General features: G+C 40.9%; 1 protein-coding gene across 1 annotated transcript in view; it reads left to right on the top strand.

Annotated features, from left to right (window-relative positions):
- Positions 1–9,553: 9,553 nt before the first annotated feature.
- Positions 9,554–17,428, top strand: part of PITPNB (phosphatidylinositol transfer protein beta) — a gene marked incomplete at its 5' end in the record, with an annotated part of 68,768 nt that continues 60,893 nt past the window's right edge. Inside the window, 2 exons of the mRNA XM_027771578.1 lie at positions 9,554–9,642; positions 15,812–15,842. Of these exons, the coding sequence (XP_027627379.1) occupies positions 9,554–9,642; positions 15,812–15,842 (120 nt within the window). The remainder of the gene's footprint in view (positions 9,643–15,811; positions 15,843–17,428) is intronic.

Below are 17,428 nucleotides of genomic sequence, written 5' to 3'. Positions count from 1 at the left end.
ATCTCAACTTGTTTGTCTTTTAGTCTGAAGTATGTCTCTCACAGACAGAATATATTTTGGATCTTGCAGTTTGACAAATTTTGTTTAGATATTTATTCCACTCACATTTACATAGTTTTTCCTTTCTTTTCCTTTCCCTCCATCCCTTCTTTTTGCTTATTTAATTACATAATTGTGCTGCTAAGGCACTCTGGTGTCACAATACACAATGATTATTAGTTGATTGCTCTGTAACCACTTTGGATAACTTAATGACATATTTCAAATTTTGACTGTTTGAAAACAGCATGTACCAGGGAATCTGTCCTCTGCCAATCCTTAATTTAAAAAGAAAAATCTGTGAAGATGTGGATAATGACCAAAAACTGACTTAGAATGGTGAAAACCATAGGCTTGTAAGCAGCCCAGTGAGACTCAAGAAAGGTAAATACAAAAAAACCCACACCATCATCAAAATGATAAAAACCAAACCATGAGAAAAACTAGCAAAGAAACCAGAAAACTTTATTTATTATGAATTGCAAGGAAAGAACTCAAGTCACTGTACTACTCCAGTTTAACAGAATATTCCCTCTAGCAGTAAGTCTTATCTCTAATAGATAATATGTGAGAAGATTCTACACAAGTGAAAACAGAAAATGCAATTACATTTTATTGCCAGAAATTTGGAAAACGTATTTTTAACAAAGTTAGCTATTCAAAAGTGTTACCTTAGGCTGTCTCTTAATAGCTCCTTTTCACAAGTGTGAAATTTAATGAAGGCAACAGCATTTACAAGCAAGACCAAAATGGTATCTTAATTACTAGCTGCATTTTCTTAGGCAACAAGAGATTAAATAGAAAGAGAAATTAGTTTTACAAATGGCATCATACATCTTTATGTTACACCCCCCTCCATCAAGTCACAGATGGTTATGTATCTTGAACTTCCTAATATTGTAGGCAATTTTCTTTTCCTTGGGCACACCCAAATCATCACTACTCTAAATTATATATTATTTGAGAATCATTTACAAGCGCTGAAGCTGTTCATCATAATGATTTAACATTTACTGACCACATGAAATGAAGTAGGCTTTCCTCTTACTGGGCTGGACATGGATATGAAACTTCAGACTTGTTGCAACTACTGGTCCTGGAAGTTTGTGATATGCTTACTACAGACACTGAAGAATACGTTGACTTGATCTCACCAAGTCTAATAAAGGGGCCCTGGTCCAGTTACTACTGCCAATTCTAACGCCCGAATCCTGAGATTAAGCCATGGCTAATGTTACGGCTACCTGTCCTGTAATTCGTGTCTTAAGACAGTGACTCAGGAGGGCCCATATGGAACCACTGTCCTTAGAGGAGTGTCTATGAAAGTGTTAGAAAGAGCTCAGGGACAAGCAATGGTGCAGCACTAGTGCGACACACTGCAAAGCTAATGCACTTGCGAAGGTTGCAGGTTTGCAGGGAGACGCCCCCTGGAACATGCCTGGTGCATGTGTACCCATGATACAAGACTAGCTGAGGCTAGGGGTGAATCGTGGTATGAAGATGTGTATGCATTGGGGTGACTGACTGCCTTTCTGTCTCCGTCTGACTTGAAGAAATGAATAAACTTTTAAAAACAAAAAAATTTCTAGAGATTCTGTTTCTAATCATGGCCAAGGGGCTCCTACTGGAATGACATTCTGCATGTAATAACTATAAATCCTGGATAAAACATTTTTAAAAAGATTCTCCTGCCTCCCTTGGGGAGGAGTGGGGTTGAGCACCAGGATGAGCTTTCTTCTTTTTCGGGCAGACCCCAACTCATGTTACTTATAACTTAAAATTAAGATAAGGAAAAATCCAGACTTACTTTCTTTACAGATTTTGGGGCAAATGCAGTAGTTGATGAGAAGGAAAATGCTATGAAAGTGAGTGCCAGAACCAAGGAGTCCAAAATTGTATTTATAAACATGTCCCAAATCTTTGGCTAACCTCTGAAGCACATATATGATGGGCAGACTCCTAGTAGCCCAAATAAGGTTCAAAGAACAGAACTAGAATCTCATATTCCCTCCCAGAGGTTCCAGTTCTGTCACCCTAATGGCTTAAACAAAAATGTTAGAGGGCATGTTCGCTTGCTAGGGAGGGAAAAAAAGGAAAGAAAGCAAGCAGACTGCCCCGTTTCACAAGGGGGATGGTCACCCTGCAATTCCTTCTCCATTTCCCCCTCCTTTGGGGATTTTGGGCACTCATGCACACATATGCCTGGAGTGTTTTTCAGACTGCTGGGTATGCTCTGGTAAGCACACATGTCCTCCAGCAAAAAAAAAAAAAAAAAAAAAAAAAGTTTCTGATCTTTCCAGCAAAAGTATAATGACACTGCTAAGAGCTATCAAAGAAAACTGGAAAAACTGGATATATTATGTTAATAGGTCAGAAACCTCAGTACTGAGGTCAGTTCTCTCCACATTAATGAACAGATTCAATGCCATCCCACCCAAAGGCCCAACAGGTTTGCTTTTGTAGAAATTAACAAGTTTTTTAAAAAACTACATAGAAGTGGATGGCCAAAATAATTTTGAAAAGAAAAAAAATTAAAAAACAGAGAACTGATTTCAAGACATATGATGAACTCATAGTACACAAAACTGTTGTTCACGTAAGGAGAGTCATACATATGGGACTGAATCAATTATACCAAAAGAATAAACATCAACCCATACCTCACACCACTAACACAAATTAACCTGAAAAAGATTAAAGATGTAAATGAAATGACTAAAACTACAACACTTCTAGAAGAAAATATAAGAGAACATAAGAGAAAAATGTTTAAAACAGAAATAGGAAAATATTCTTAGGACACAAAAAGCATGAGCCCTATGATCTACAAAATTTATAAATTAAACTTCAACAACCTTTCATCATTAAAAAAGAATATTAAATAAATAATACATTAAGCAAATTATACATGTATCAAAAACTCATATCCGGATTTTTCAATTAAAAAAATAAAAAAACCTCTTACAATTTAAGATGACAAATTACCCAATTTTAAACATAGGTCAAAGATTTGAACAGAAAATTCACAAATAAGGATATATGAAAGCCAATAACCATATTAGTCACCAAGGAAATTTAAATTAAAGCCACGATATCTATTATCCATTCACCAAAATAGTGAAAGTTAAACAGAGTGAGAAAACCAAAGTTGTTATGTTTATAGAGTGACCTGAACTTTCACGTTTGTGCTGAAAGCATTAAATGGTACGACCACTCGTGAAAACCCTGTTCCTCTGTACCAGCAATTTCACATCTGTGTATGCATACAACAGAAAGGAGGACAAGTGTCACTAAAAGACAAGTAGCGCTATTTGTGCTAGTCAAAAACTGGAAACAACTCGAATGGCTATTAATAGTAAAATAGATTAATGCTGGTAATTCCTATAATGGAATGAGAATACAGCAATGAGAATGAATAGAGGGGTACCTTGTTCTATTATCATCTACTTTATGGCACCCCACAAGTATTGAGGTTTTTACAAATGGAAGGTTCTATGGGAACCCTGTGTTGAGAATGTTATCGGTACTATTTTTTCAACAGCATGTACTCACTTCGTGTCTCTGTGTCACATCTGGACATCCCTGTAATATTTTAAATGTTTTCATTATTACTATACTTGCTATAGGGACCTTTTATTTTTAATTTTTTTGAGAGGTTTTTGCTATAGGGCGCGTATGTTCGCCAGACAGAGAGAGACAGAGAGACAGAAAGTGAGAAATCACCCCCCAGGGGGTATGGCCACACCGCAACCCCTTCTCCTCTCAGGATCTTGGGCACGCATGCACACGCGCCGGATGACCTTTTATTTTTGATGCTACTATATTATTGTTTTGGGGCACAGTAAACCATGCCCATACAGGTAAAGGCAAACTTAACTGATAAAAGTGTGTGTTCTGTTTCACTCACCTCTCTTTCCTTTGTCTCTTCCCCTATTTGGGGGCCTCTCTGTTTACTGGCATACATCGATATTGAAGTCAGGGCAATTAATAACCCGACGATGGCCTCTATCTGTCCAAGTGAAAGGAAGAGTTACATATATCTGTTTAAATTAAAAGCTCAAAATAATTAAGCTTAGTGAGAAAGATATGAAAAAAGCTGAAAAAGGCTAAGAGCTAGCCCTCTTACCCAACTAAGCCAAATTGTTAATGCACAGCAAAAGTTAGTGAAGGAAACTAAAAATGCTACTCCAGTGAACACATGAAGAAGAAAGTGAAATTGTCTTATTGCTGATATTTACAATGTTTTAGTGGTCTGGATCGAAGATCAAACCAGTCACAACATTCCCTTAAACCAAAGCCTAATCCAGAGCAAGGCTCAAACGCTCTGAATTCTATGAAAGCTGAGAGAGGTGAGAAAGTTGCAGAAGAAAAGTTTGAAGCTTGCAGAGGCTTGTTCAGGAGCTTTAAGGAAAGAAGCCATCTCTATAATGTAAAGTACAAGGTGAAACGGCAAGTGCTAGTGTTAGACAGTGTGACAAGTTATCTAGAAGATGTCGCCAATATCATTGATGAAGGTGGCTACACTAAACAACAGATCTTCAATGTAGAGAAGCAGCCTTAAATTGGAAGATGCCACCGAGAATTTCTATAGCTAGAGAGACTTCAATGCCCAGCTCTAAAACTTCAAACAAGAGGCTCTCTTTTTTTATTTTTAGAGATTTTTGCTATAGGACGGATGTGCTTGCCAGAGAGATACAGAAAGTGAGAAATCATCCTCCAGGGGGGGTGACCATGCCACAATCCCTTCTCCTCCATTCTCTCAGGATTTGGGGCACACATGCATATGTGCCTGGTGTGAGTTTCAAGCGGCTGGGTCAAGGACTCAAAACTGTGGTTGACCTCATGGGAGTCCAGCACCTTAGCCACTATGCCACCCACTGGATCCCAGGCTGGCTCTCTTGTTAGGGGCTAAAGAAGCTGGCAACTTCAAGTTTAAACCAATGTTTATTTACCAGTCCCCAAATCCTAGGGCCCTTAAAAATAATGTTAAATTTGGGATGAGCAGTTGGCATAATGGCTATGTCGCTGGACTCCCATGTAGTCAACCATGGTTTGAGTCCTGGACTCCGGTGGCTTAGACTCATGCCTGGCGTGTGTGCATGCGTGCCCAAGATCCTGAGAAGAGAATGGAGGAGAAGGGATTGTGGTATGGCCATCCGCCCTAGGGGGCGGGGGGGGTGATTTCTGGCTTTCTGTCTCTTTGTCTCTCTCTGTCTTCTGGCGAGCGCATGTGCCCTATAGCAAAAACCTCTCAAAAAGAAAGAAACAACCTAGAATTCTATATCAAAGCTTTTTCTTTTCTTTTCTTTCTTTCTTTCTTTCTTTTTTATTTTTTGCTAGAAGGTTTGTTTGTGAGCTTACCAGAGAGACAGAAAACAAAGTGAGAAAACATCCCTATGGGGGATGGTCATGCTACAGTCCTTTCTCCTCCACTTTTCCTTTCAGAATTTTGGGCATGCATGCACACATGCATGGCACATTTTTCAAGTCACCAGATCTGGGACTTGAACCATGCAGTAGGCCATGTGGGATCTATTCATCCCAACCACCACACCACCGGCTGGATCTTTAAACCTTTTCAAGAATGAAGACAAAATGAAAACATTTTCAGACAAAAATAAACCAAATAACACCCCATAATTTGCCACCAACAAGTCCTCGATATGGTAGATATTACTATATAAACTTCAGGCAAAGTAGTTACCCAAGATGGAAGAGCTGAAGCAAATGCAAATAAATATTCATTATATAAACAGACACAAAAGTATTTGATCTGTTAGAAAAAAATAGGATGGGACCAATATACAATCCAGCACACTGTTCAAACTATTGTTTGAATTTAAAGCATTCTGAGGTCCTTGTATTATTCATGAAGAGGGTAAAAATATTGCTTACTTTGGACTTTAAATAGGCATGTTTCAAAAGCTAAAATAATAATTTCAAGGACAAAAATATAGTCAGGACAGTTAGAGATCTGTTCTGAGAAACAGTCCATTAGGTGATTTTGTCGCTGTGCGAACATCACAAAGCATACTCAAATTTAGATGGTATAGCCCTACTGCACACCGAGGCTATAAGGCAATTAGAATCTTATGGGACCACCACTGTACATGCAGCCTATCACGAACCGAAATATCATGCAGCACATAACTATACATACATTCCAGAAAAAAACAAATAAAATAGATGAACAAAAATGAATGGGAACTCCTTCAATGTGAAAGATAACAAGGGACCCAATGAGCCAATTCAAAGACATTATCAGGCTGGCTCCATGGCTTAGGGGTTAAAGGAGTCAGATCCCACATGGCTGACCGAATTACAGCCCCTGTGGTTTGAAAAACACGATGTGTGCATGTATGTGCATGCCTAAAATCCCGATAGGAAGGAGCGGAAGAGGACAAGGGATTGCAGTGTGATCATGCCCCAATGAGGTGAGTGCTTTCTTTCTGGTGAATATGCACCCTCTAGCAAAAACTTAAAAACAAAGGAAAACAAAATATTATCAGAATGTATAAAAAAATCAGAAAATCAATGTAAAACACACAAATAATCTGGCTATAGTCTAATCTTAGTACGTAAAACATAAAGTAACGCTGAAAGCCAGGGAATAGGAAACAATAACAATTACAGGAGAAATTATATGATGCCTTTGGATTTGATTTAAAACAACCCTAAACAGAAATATATCAGGAAGAGAGAATAAATTGATAACTGTTAAAGATTGTAATAGGGGCTGGCCCTACAGCCAAGTGGTTAAAGGAGCCAGCTCCCACATGGCCAACTGCTTTCACTTTCTCTCTGGCACTCATGTAGACCTAAAAAACCAAAATGCTAAACTCTATTATACAGGGGTACATAGTATTCTGCAGTTTCTCTCTATTTTTTTTATCTCTAAATATCTTTTGACCATTATCTCCTTTCTGTTCTTGAGAACAATTATTTGTGATACAGATGGTCTTTTTTTGTTTGTTTGTTTTAAAAGAGATTTTTGCTATTGGGCAGGTACGCTCACCAGAGAGACAGAATCACACCCCGGGGGGATGGCCATGTCACAATCCCTTCTCCTCCATTCTCGGGGTCTTGGGCAATCAGGCACAAGTGCTTGGCATCAGTTTTAAGCCACCGGGTCCGGGACTTGAACTGCAGTTGACGACATGGGCGTCCTGCAACGTAACCATTATGCCATCTGCTGGTTCCTAATGATAGTCTTATACCTCAACCTTTTACTTTTATCTAGAAATAGTCAGACCAAACTCTGAAATTTTTAAGGCCTAGACATGAAACCTGACTCTGCAAACAAGCTAGCTCAGTTACTTTTGCACAGGTCACTTAACTTGGTACTCTGAACTTCATTTTTTGCCCTTTCTACAACATACTAAAATACCTATTTCATAATACTGCTCTAAGGGTGAAATGGTATAAAGCATCTTCATTACCCAGCAGAGTACCAGACATAAATTGGGTGTCCAATCTGTGGAAGTGATTCTTGGCTTCTAAGCTTTATTGTAGAAAAATAATAAAAACATCTCCAGCTATTACTTAAGTATCATTTGTATTAGGGGAGCTCAAAAAGTTCATAGAAAATGGAATTGAGGTATGAGTTTACTTTGGTGTGAAAATTTTTTGAAATCCATTTTTTCTTTTGTAATACAGATTTTTGATAAACTTTTTGAGAAACCCTAGTATTTTCTTGAATTCCTACCCTCACCTTATCTCATATAACAGATACTCAATGATTATCAGCATTTTTATTCTTAGGAGGAAGTTTCTAGCACCTTAGCACTTCTTTTGAATGCAGCCATAACTCCATGTAATACATTATAGTCCCTCTTTAGCCAAGGTTTTGCTTTCCGAGATTCCAGTTACCCATAGTTGACACTGGTCTCAAAATACTAAATGGAAACTTCCAGAAATAAACAATTCATAAGTTTTAAATTGTGCACAAGTCTGAGTACCACATCCTGCTGTCTCACAAAAGTGACTCATCCCTCTGTCCACCAAATCTATAGTATACACACCTCACTTACTAGTTGTCTTATCTACCAGACTGAAAAAACACCATACACAGGGTTTGGTATTATCTGGGCTTTCAGGCATCTCCTGGGAGTCTTGCAATGTATCACCGAGAGGTAAGTGTGTACTACTGTTCCCTGTCAGATACACCATAGGCTTAACACAGAAGTGTTTTTGTGGATGTTTTAGCTACACTTGTCCACTGGCTGCTCCTTAAACACTCTATAAATGGATTCCAGCCTCAGGGCCCATTTTCCTTTCACTGGAACCTGCTTCCTTATCTTCACAGGCTGAGCTACTTGCAACACTCAGCCCTAACACGGCCTCTTAAGACAACTTTCCGTGACTGCTCAGCCTCCACCACAGCCACACTCTCTATTCATAAGGTAGCACTGACCACCACTTCGTAGTCGCTGTTTCCAAGTGGGTTATCTTCTCCTTTAAGCGCTTCTTGAGGGCAGGGTCTGTGTCTGTTTCCAGAGATGTCCCCAAAGCCTAGCATTGCATCTGGCCTAGAGTAAATGAATAACCCACTCCTGGGTACTACTCATCCTCAAGCCCAACTCTGAGCTTTGAGGCAAGGTGCGGTGGGAGAGTTGATGGAGCATTCATTGTGAATGAGCTACTGAGCACCCAGATCGGGCCCCTTTATTGGGTCTCAAGGGCAGGTGTCTTTTTTCCCCCGCGAGGGACTCAGTTGGGAGTGGACGCTCATGCCGTGGCGTCACCTTGGGATTCAGGATTCTCGGGTGGGGGTGGGTCTGAGCTTTGGGGATCTGCAGCATCCCGGCAAGGAGTGTACTGGTCAGACGGCTGCACGCACGAAGCTTCTGGAACATCGCCTATGGAATGAGCGCACAGAACTAGGGAGGGCAACCGAGCCAGGCGTCGAGGGCTCCCAGCACCAGGCAGAAATCTTTAACGTGGACTTGGAAAGTGAAGTGTCGGTCAACAAGGTCCGCCTCAGAGCAGAGCGAGACAGTGAATACTGGTCATGGTAAAACGGCTTCCACGGAACAGACTGGAAAACTCACCGGAAAGCGTAGGCTGTACCAGATGCCCCGAGAGACCTCGGCCAGAGGGAGGAACCCTAGCAAACACACGCCTGTGCGCGTGTCCTGTTCGCGCAGCCGCAGTAGAAGCCGCGCGCGCGCTTCAGCGTTCTGCGCAGCCGCATTGGAGACCTCGTGCGCCCGGGGTGTGGCGCGGCGCTGGGCGGAGCTAGCTCCCCTCTCTGGCTGACGCGCGGGTCGCGGCGGAAGGGTGTAGACGCGCAGGCGCGGTGGTGAGTCCAGGGGGCAAGGGGGCGGGGCCGCGCAGGCGCCGTGAGGGGCGGTAGCGGCGGCGGTGGCGGTGGCGGCGGCAGCTGTGAGGGGGTTCCGGGACCCCCTCTCCCTAGCATGCGCCCCTGGCCCGCCCGAGGCCCCTTCATTGCGCGCCCCTGGACCCGTCAGGCATTGCTGTGGTAACGCGGCCGCTGTCTCCCTTGGGGCGTTGACGGCTGAGTTCGGCCGGAGCGCATGGCTCTGGAAGGCGCGGCCGAGAGTTTCCGCTGGGACCCGCCTTCTCCCCAACCCCCCAGCCCAGGTCTGGATCTGAGTCTGGGCCCGGGCCCACCTCCAGGCCCGCCGTCGGGACGGAATGGTGGCCCGAGGGTGGGGGAGACGCGGCTGGTCTGACTGTGATTTGTCGTCGGGGTGGAGCCTGCTTGTAGTCGGCGGGATATAGGCTTGCCAGGTGGAGGTTTGGGACGCTGGCTCCCCGAAGTTCATACAGGAGCCGCAGTCAGGACAACCTGCGCTCCGCGGGCAGCTCCGTCGTCTGGACAAGAGAGCCATCTTTGGGCTCTGGGTCTCAGTTTCCACTTCCTTAGGATGAGGTGACAACTGTTGGCCCCACCTCCTTCACGGGGTTAAGTGAGGAGTTAACACGTGGCCTGTCAAATGGAGGTGTTTTCTAGACGCATCAGAGCAGCCGAGTGATTTTGTTGAGAGCTTAGGACTTTTCCTACGGACAAGGACTGGTAACATCGCTGGAAATCTTGAGCGTACAGCTGTCACAGCTGGTTCGCGTTGTCAGCATACCTTGGGCAATTAGGGGTTTTGAGTATGGCTTGTTCTTTGGTTTTATCTATGTCTTTTTCCATTTTAAATTCTTAAAAAATTTTAGGCTTAATTTAGTTATATTTAGACATCTTTTTTTATTTTTGCTATAGGGTGTGTTCACTGGCCAGAGAGAAAGTGAGAAATCACTGGGGGGATAGCAGAGAATGGCCATGCCGAAGCCCCCCTCCTCCATTCTTTATGTATTCTGGACATGCACACGCACCTGGCCTCAGTTTGAAGCTTTGGTCTGGGAATCGAACCACAGTCGACCATGTGGGAGTCCAGCGACATAACTGTTATGCCATCTGCTGGTCCCTAGTCATCTTACTTTTAGTGTTCTCATATTTCCTTTCAAAATTCATGTTTCTTAAAACTTCCCAGCCCCTATCTCACCAAGAATGTTTGACTCCTTTACAACAGCCTACAGGGTCTTAATGCTATTTTCTTTTCTGCTCTTATTTTGTTGAATACCATTTCTTTGCCCATTTTAGCCACAGAAGTTTCCTTGCTATTCCTCCACTATTTCAGGAAAAAGTCCATCTGGCCTTTGTCCGCTTTGCCCAAAGTGCTCTTCCTTCAGCTAAGTAACTCTTTCCTTAATGTCTTTGCTCAGATGTCTCAGGGAATATCTTGCTGAAGACTTAATTTCAGTCCTCACTATTAGGTTTTTGTCTTCCCTGCATTATTGTCACCTGTAGCATTTTATCACAGTCTAACATGGAGCAAAACTTGTTTTCATTTTTTCTAGTATCTTACTAGATGTATTTTCTTACTACATGTAAGCCCTTTGGATTTGTCTTTTTTGCTCACTTCCATATCTCCATCTTTTGGAATAGTCCCTGGCATGTAGTAGGTGCTCAGAAGTATTTATTACATGAATTGATGAAAAATTATTGATCAGCAACAGGGATCCTGAGAAAAGGCATTTCTGCCTTTCAGAGTGAAATTTTGCACTTGAAGCTTATAGTACTGAACTTTGGGCTTATATAAAACTTTTCTTCCAAGCTATTTATTCAATGTATCATGCAAGTGTTACCTCACTTATTATTCTGACAGCTGTGTGATACAGGTAGGTGGCAGATATTAAGACAAATGGAGGAAATAAGACAGAAGGAAATTGACTTGACTTAAATCACATAGCAAGTGAATTGCAGGAGTGATTGTAGATCATAGATTCAGTCATTTTTATTTTACTGGAACTATTTCCTCCTTCCTAGAAATGTGAATTAAGTGTTCAGTAGATACCTTTGACAGTTATGTGAGTAGAATCAAGCTAACTCATAGGAAGCAATTTCTGCCAGGAGTTTTCAGGCTGTGCTTTTCTGAGCTTTTAGTTTCATTACAAAAATTTAAGTGTCCCATCCACAATGGCGCAGTCAGTAGTATACTGAACTGCGGTGCTGCAAGCCCCCTGCCTGAGCATGAGTTAGTGTGGTTTTCCACAGGGTCCATGTGAGGCATGTCTGGTGTGCTTATGTGTAAGGACCTGATGAACTGGAGGGCAGGGGAGTGGATTGTGGTATGAGGAGACCATGCCAAGGATGCTTTGCACACACTCTATCATGAATAAAAAAATTTAGGGGACCAGCAGTTAGCGTAATGGCTATGTCGCTGGACTTCCATGTAGTTGACCACGGTTCGAGTCCCAGACCCAGAGGCTTAAACTCACGCCGGCCGCGTGTGTGTGCATGCCCAAGATCCCGAGACAAAAATGGAGGAGAAGGGATTGCGGTGTGGCCATCCCCCCTGGGGGCTGATTTCTCGTTTTCTGTCTGTCTTTCTGGCGAATGCACATGCCCTATAGCAAAAACACCCCCCCCCAAAAAAAAAAAAAATTAGGACTAGGTCTGTGACCTGGCGGTTAAGGCAGTCAGATCTTACATGACCTACTACGTGGTTGAAGTCCCAGACCCAGCTGCTTGAAAAACAGACCAGACACAAGTTTGAGTTCCTAAAATCCTGAGAGGAGGGAGAGAGGGAATTGAAAGGAATGTAGCATGTTATTTCCCTATAAAGGGTGTTTTTTCTTCTTCCTCTCTCTGTCTTTTTAGTGAGTGCCCTCTGGCAATCAAACAAAACAATTATGTACTGAGGTAATGAAGGTTGAAGTGTGTCCAAAGTCTAATTGTTTTTTCTTAGGACTTACAAATTAAATTCCTGGATACTCCTGTGTATGTCTCTCATTTTTTCTCCCTTTGATTCCCCCCCACCACGTTATTCTTAGAATTTGCAAATATGCAGGTGTGAGAGGAAGAGAGACAAACACTCTCGACAGGGTCTGGTCACATCATGACCTGCACCCTTCAGATCTTGGGCCCTTGTTTGTGGGTCCTGTGTGTTCCCCGCTGATCAAAATGGAGATTCAAACCATAGTTGCTATGTGGGATCCTGCTTCTCTTGAGCAGTGCATTTTGTAAAATTTTGATTTGGAGCAATGGATAGGTCATTTCTATGTGAAGATGTTGGTAAACTATAAAATACTTGTGCAAATATTTATTGTCTTTCAAAGTTCCATATATTTTTAATAAGAATTAAAAGGTTGAAAATGATTTTGAGAGTTGGCACGTTCTCTTCAACATGTTACTTAAACAGTAGGTAAAATTGCCATAAGCATAAAATCCTTAGAGAATTGCTGTTTCCATTTGGAAAGTTATTTTCATAGAAGTCTGGAAATTTTCAAATTGCTTTAAAATTTATTACTGCTTTTAGAATAATAATGGAAAATACAAACATGTTTTTTTCCGTTTATTATATTAAGCATATCTTAAACAAGTTATCAGACTCATCATTCAGAATGTCTTGATCAGTCACTTTCACTTTGTGAAGTTTCTGTGAAAGTGTTAAATAAAAACGAGGATCTTCCTGCCAGTGAGTATTTGTTAAATTACTCTGCAGCAATTTTTTGGTTTTGTGACCCTCCAGGGAAAATTTTAACTCTTTCCTCTCAGTCCCTTCCTTCCATTCCCTTTACAGTCCATCATCTTGGTTTAGGCCCGTGTTAATTCCATCTTGCCTAGCCTCCCGAAGTAGGGCTTTCCCCCATTCCCCTGCTTCTCAGTTTTTAGTCACCTACAGATGACTTCTTCAGGTCAACTGTAGTTATGTCACTTACCTCTTAGAATAACCTTCCATGATTTCTTACTGCCTAATGAATTTAATAAATTTCTTACCATGGTATTCCAGGCTGTGTCTCTTCTTTCTAGCCTTCCCTCCCTTAGTTTATACTTTGTTTACTGAGACAGTGAGCAAGTTAGTCTGTACCTTGAGGAGACAACAAGATAACTGATAAGGGATTTTTTAGACATAGAAGGATGAACAAGTTTATTCTTGATGAGAATAGAAATTACCATTGTGACTGAGAATGTATGTTTTTAGATCACCATTGTGAGAGTGATGAGTGACCACCCCCCACCCCCACTATAATCAAGGGGGAGGGAATAACAGGTAACATGTTTTATACATGTTGGAAATTAAGGTGATGTGAACATCACATATACAGGTTTGAGAGGAAGAGAGGATTATGTGAGAAGGGCAGCTGGAATGAAAGCTGGGTTATATTGCCCTTTTAATTCATGTTTTTGTATAAGAAAGATTTAGCTAAGAAAATCTAGGTTGGTAAGAATGTCAGTAATACAAACAATGAACCATGTCTCTGAATGTAAAAAAAAAAAAAAAAAGAAAGTGCAGCCTAAGAGAAACTAGATTGAGAAGAACTATTGAGGATTCTCTATAAAATGACAATTGAAGTATAAACTTTTTTTCTTTTTTCTTTCTTCCTCTCCTTAAAATAGAGTCTGAGATGGACCAAGTCAAAAAAGTTTCTGCCTTGGAAACCAGTTGCTGTCGTGAGATAGTTCAAATATAAGAAGACCTTGGTTTTTAGAATTTGTGGTAGAAATAATAAGTTAAGGGATCTTGCCATAAAAGTCCAGAGATGGGAGGAACCAGCAGTTAGCATAATGACTGTCACTGGACTCCCACGTAGTCGACTGTGGTTCGTGTCCCCGGACCCGGTGGCTTAAAACTCACACCGGGCGCGTGTGCGTGCCCGAGATACCGAGAGGAGAATGGAGGAGAAGGGATTGCGGCGTGACCATTCCCCCTGGGGAGTGATTTCTCGCTTTCTGTCTCTATGTCTCTCTCTGTCGGTCGCATGCGCCCTTTAGCGAAAACCCCTCAAAAAAAAAAAAAAAAAGTCCAGAGATGAGGCCTGCAGGTGGTGTAGTGGTTAAGGTGCTGGACTCCTATATGGCCAACTGTGGTTTGAGTCCCAGACTTGGCAGCTTGCATTCTTACTTTCTCTCTCTCTGTCTGCCTCTGGTTAAATAATAATAAATTTTTTAAAACCTAGAGATGAATTGCATTATTCTGATATAAAATAATGCACCATAAGATTGTTATAAAGATTCAGCTTTAGGTTTGTTATGTAGGTAAAATGGAGTTAGGATGACATCTTCCTAGTATGTCCAATAACAAATTCTGTTAGAATGAAATGCTTATTGATCTTGTATTGAAACTATCCTGAAAGCAATTACTATATTTATAAGGTACAAGGTAGTTTTTGTGGTAAGCTTTTTCTTATTGTAACTGATCCCGTCTTTATTTTTATCTTATTAAACTTAAATAAGTAGAGGGGAAAGAGCATCCATTCATGACATTTAAGGCATGTTTTCTGTCAGAAGTATTATAAAAGTAAACCGTGCAATGTGTAGATGGAGAATGAAACCATACTAAAAATTTCGTGAGAGCACCCTAATCATTCCAACATTCTGTACCCTGTAATCTTCAGTGATGAATTTTCTCGTTTCTTTACTCCTCACAAGAATCTGCATCCTTGTCTTTGTGATCCTACTATAATGAGAAAACTAAATACTTACGATCATTGAAATCTGGGAATGGTAGTTTTATTCCCCTAGTTAAAAACTTATTTGGGGAACCAGCAGTTAGCGTAATGGCTATGTCGCTGGATTCCCACGTAGTCGACCGCGGTTCGCGTCCCGGACCCGGTGGCTTGAAACTCACGCCGGGCGCGTGTGCGTGCGTGCCCAAGATCCCGAGAGGAGAATGGAGGAGAAGGGATTGCGGCGTGACCATCCCCTCTGGGGGGTGATTTCTCGCTTTCTGGCTCTCTGTCTCTCTCTGTCTGTCTGGTGAGCGCACGCGCCCTATAGCAAAAACCTCTCAAAAAGAAAAAAAACTTATTTGGTACCAGCAGATGGTGTAATGGTTATGTTGCTGGAATCCCACGTAGTGGATTGTACTTTGAGCCCTGGACCCAGTGGCTTAAACTCATGCCAGACATGTGTACATGTGTGTCCAAGATCTTGAGAGGAGAATGGAGGAGAAGGGATTGTAGCATGGCCATTCCCCCTAGGGGGTGATTTCTCGCTTTCTGTCTAATTTCTGTGTCTCACTCTGTCTCTTGGGTGAGCGGACGCACCCAGTAGCAAAATCTCTTAAAAAATAAAATAAAATGAAAACCTTACTTCATGTTGTAGGCATTCCAAAGACCCTCTTCCAAAAATGATGTCTGGTGTTTTCAGATTTAAGAGTCCTGTTATTGGAATCAAAATAAAAGCTCTTTTAAGTCTATAGAAATGTGTATTTTAAAGCTGACTCATGTAATACATATTTTTTTCTTTTGTCTCTAGCCGAGTGGTATTGCCATGTTCTGTTCAGGAGGTAAGTTTTTCTCGCATTCATTTCAATTTATTTTATCTAAATTATTTATCTAAATTATTCCATTTATTTTACTTTGATTTGTTCATCTAAACTCATTTCTGTAGTATTTACTTAACCTTTTCCTTCCAGTGTATGTGACAAAATGAATTAGTGTATGTTATGGTTTTGGAAGAGTCTGAAGAATGTAGTTTAACCTCCTGTTCAGTACAGGAATTCTTTTTACAACATCCCAGAGCAATGTGTTCCAGTCTCAAGTTAAGCACTTTTAAGGCTTAGTAGTTTGCTGCTTAGGAAAGTAACTTATTTTATTGATATTTTAGACATTTGTCCTTATTTTAAACCAAAATTTGTTTTATTAAAATGTTTAACTGTTGTTTACAGTTCATCTCACTTTAATAATGGGAAATGAGCCTGTTCTGTCTTATATGTGGTAACCCTTCAGGTTTTCTGATGGCAGTTCTTCCTGCCAAGCTCCTTTGTTCCATCTTAAAAAGTCACAGGGTTAAATATTCCCAGGATATTCACTTAGCCTAATATAACACGACCTCTAGACTCCCTTACCAGCTGGTCTCAGTACAGCATGTGTTGTAATTGTTGCTACAGTGTTCTAGACATAGTCTGACCAGCATGAAACTGTGAAAGTTTATTGTCTAACTTGATCTGCACATGATACAGAAATATCACCTATTCAGGACTTTCATATCCTGCTTTTGTAGCTATCTATGCTGTAGCCAACAATGAGGATAAAAGCAGAGAAGACTTCTGAGAAATCTAGGTTTATGTAGCAAAACCCATGAAACACTCTGGGCCCTTCTAAACTTCCAGTTTCCATTTGCTCAGTTATCTAGTTTTCCTAGAGCTGACAGTACATTAGAAGTAATAAGTTGGAAGTGGAACAAAAGAAACTGATAACGTAAGAAGTGACGGGTGACAGAAGACCAAAAAAAAAATGTAGAAACAACAACGACTAGTGTAGACTTGAGTGTAGATGTATGTATCTCAGTAGTGCCTGAGGTTTTACTGTATTAAAACACACTAGACAAGTAAGGTAGTCCTATTCTTTAGTTGCACAAATGATTGGACTTGAATGTGGAGGTCGACATTTGTGTTGATTAGATTTTTTCTTCCAGTTTCAGCTGGTTAAATCAGCTTATTTAAATCTTTTCATCTTGGTATTGTCCTCAAAATAATCTCAGATTTTTGTTATACTCAGATTTAATAAGCATGCCTCCCATCTCTCTATAAAATAAAATTAGAATGAAAACTAAGTCGAGTAACGTGCCTCAAAATATCAATCCATTAATACCATTTGTTTGAATAATATGTTTAGTTCGTTCTGGGTGAATGTTTGTTACTGTTTTCCTAACCAAGAACACATTTACCTTTTGGTTTAGAGGCAGCTTAGTCTTATTTTTAAATATGACGGCATTCTGTCAAAGTACACTTTGAAAGACTTTAAGGATTGTGGTATTACCAGACTAACCCTAGTGTTGTATTATGGAAAACCAAAAGAAATACAGCCCTTTCTACAGTCTAAAATCTCTACAGACACTTATTTTTGGAGCATTTAAGGGATATATTTGGTT

Source organism: Tupaia chinensis, unplaced genomic scaffold (assembly GCF_000334495.1).
Source record: "Tupaia chinensis unplaced genomic scaffold, TupChi_1.0 Scaffold000226_1, whole genome shotgun sequence".
Taxonomy (NCBI): Eukaryota; Metazoa; Chordata; class Mammalia; order Scandentia; family Tupaiidae; genus Tupaia; species Tupaia belangeri.
This window is presented reverse-complemented; position numbering and strand designations above follow the sequence as displayed.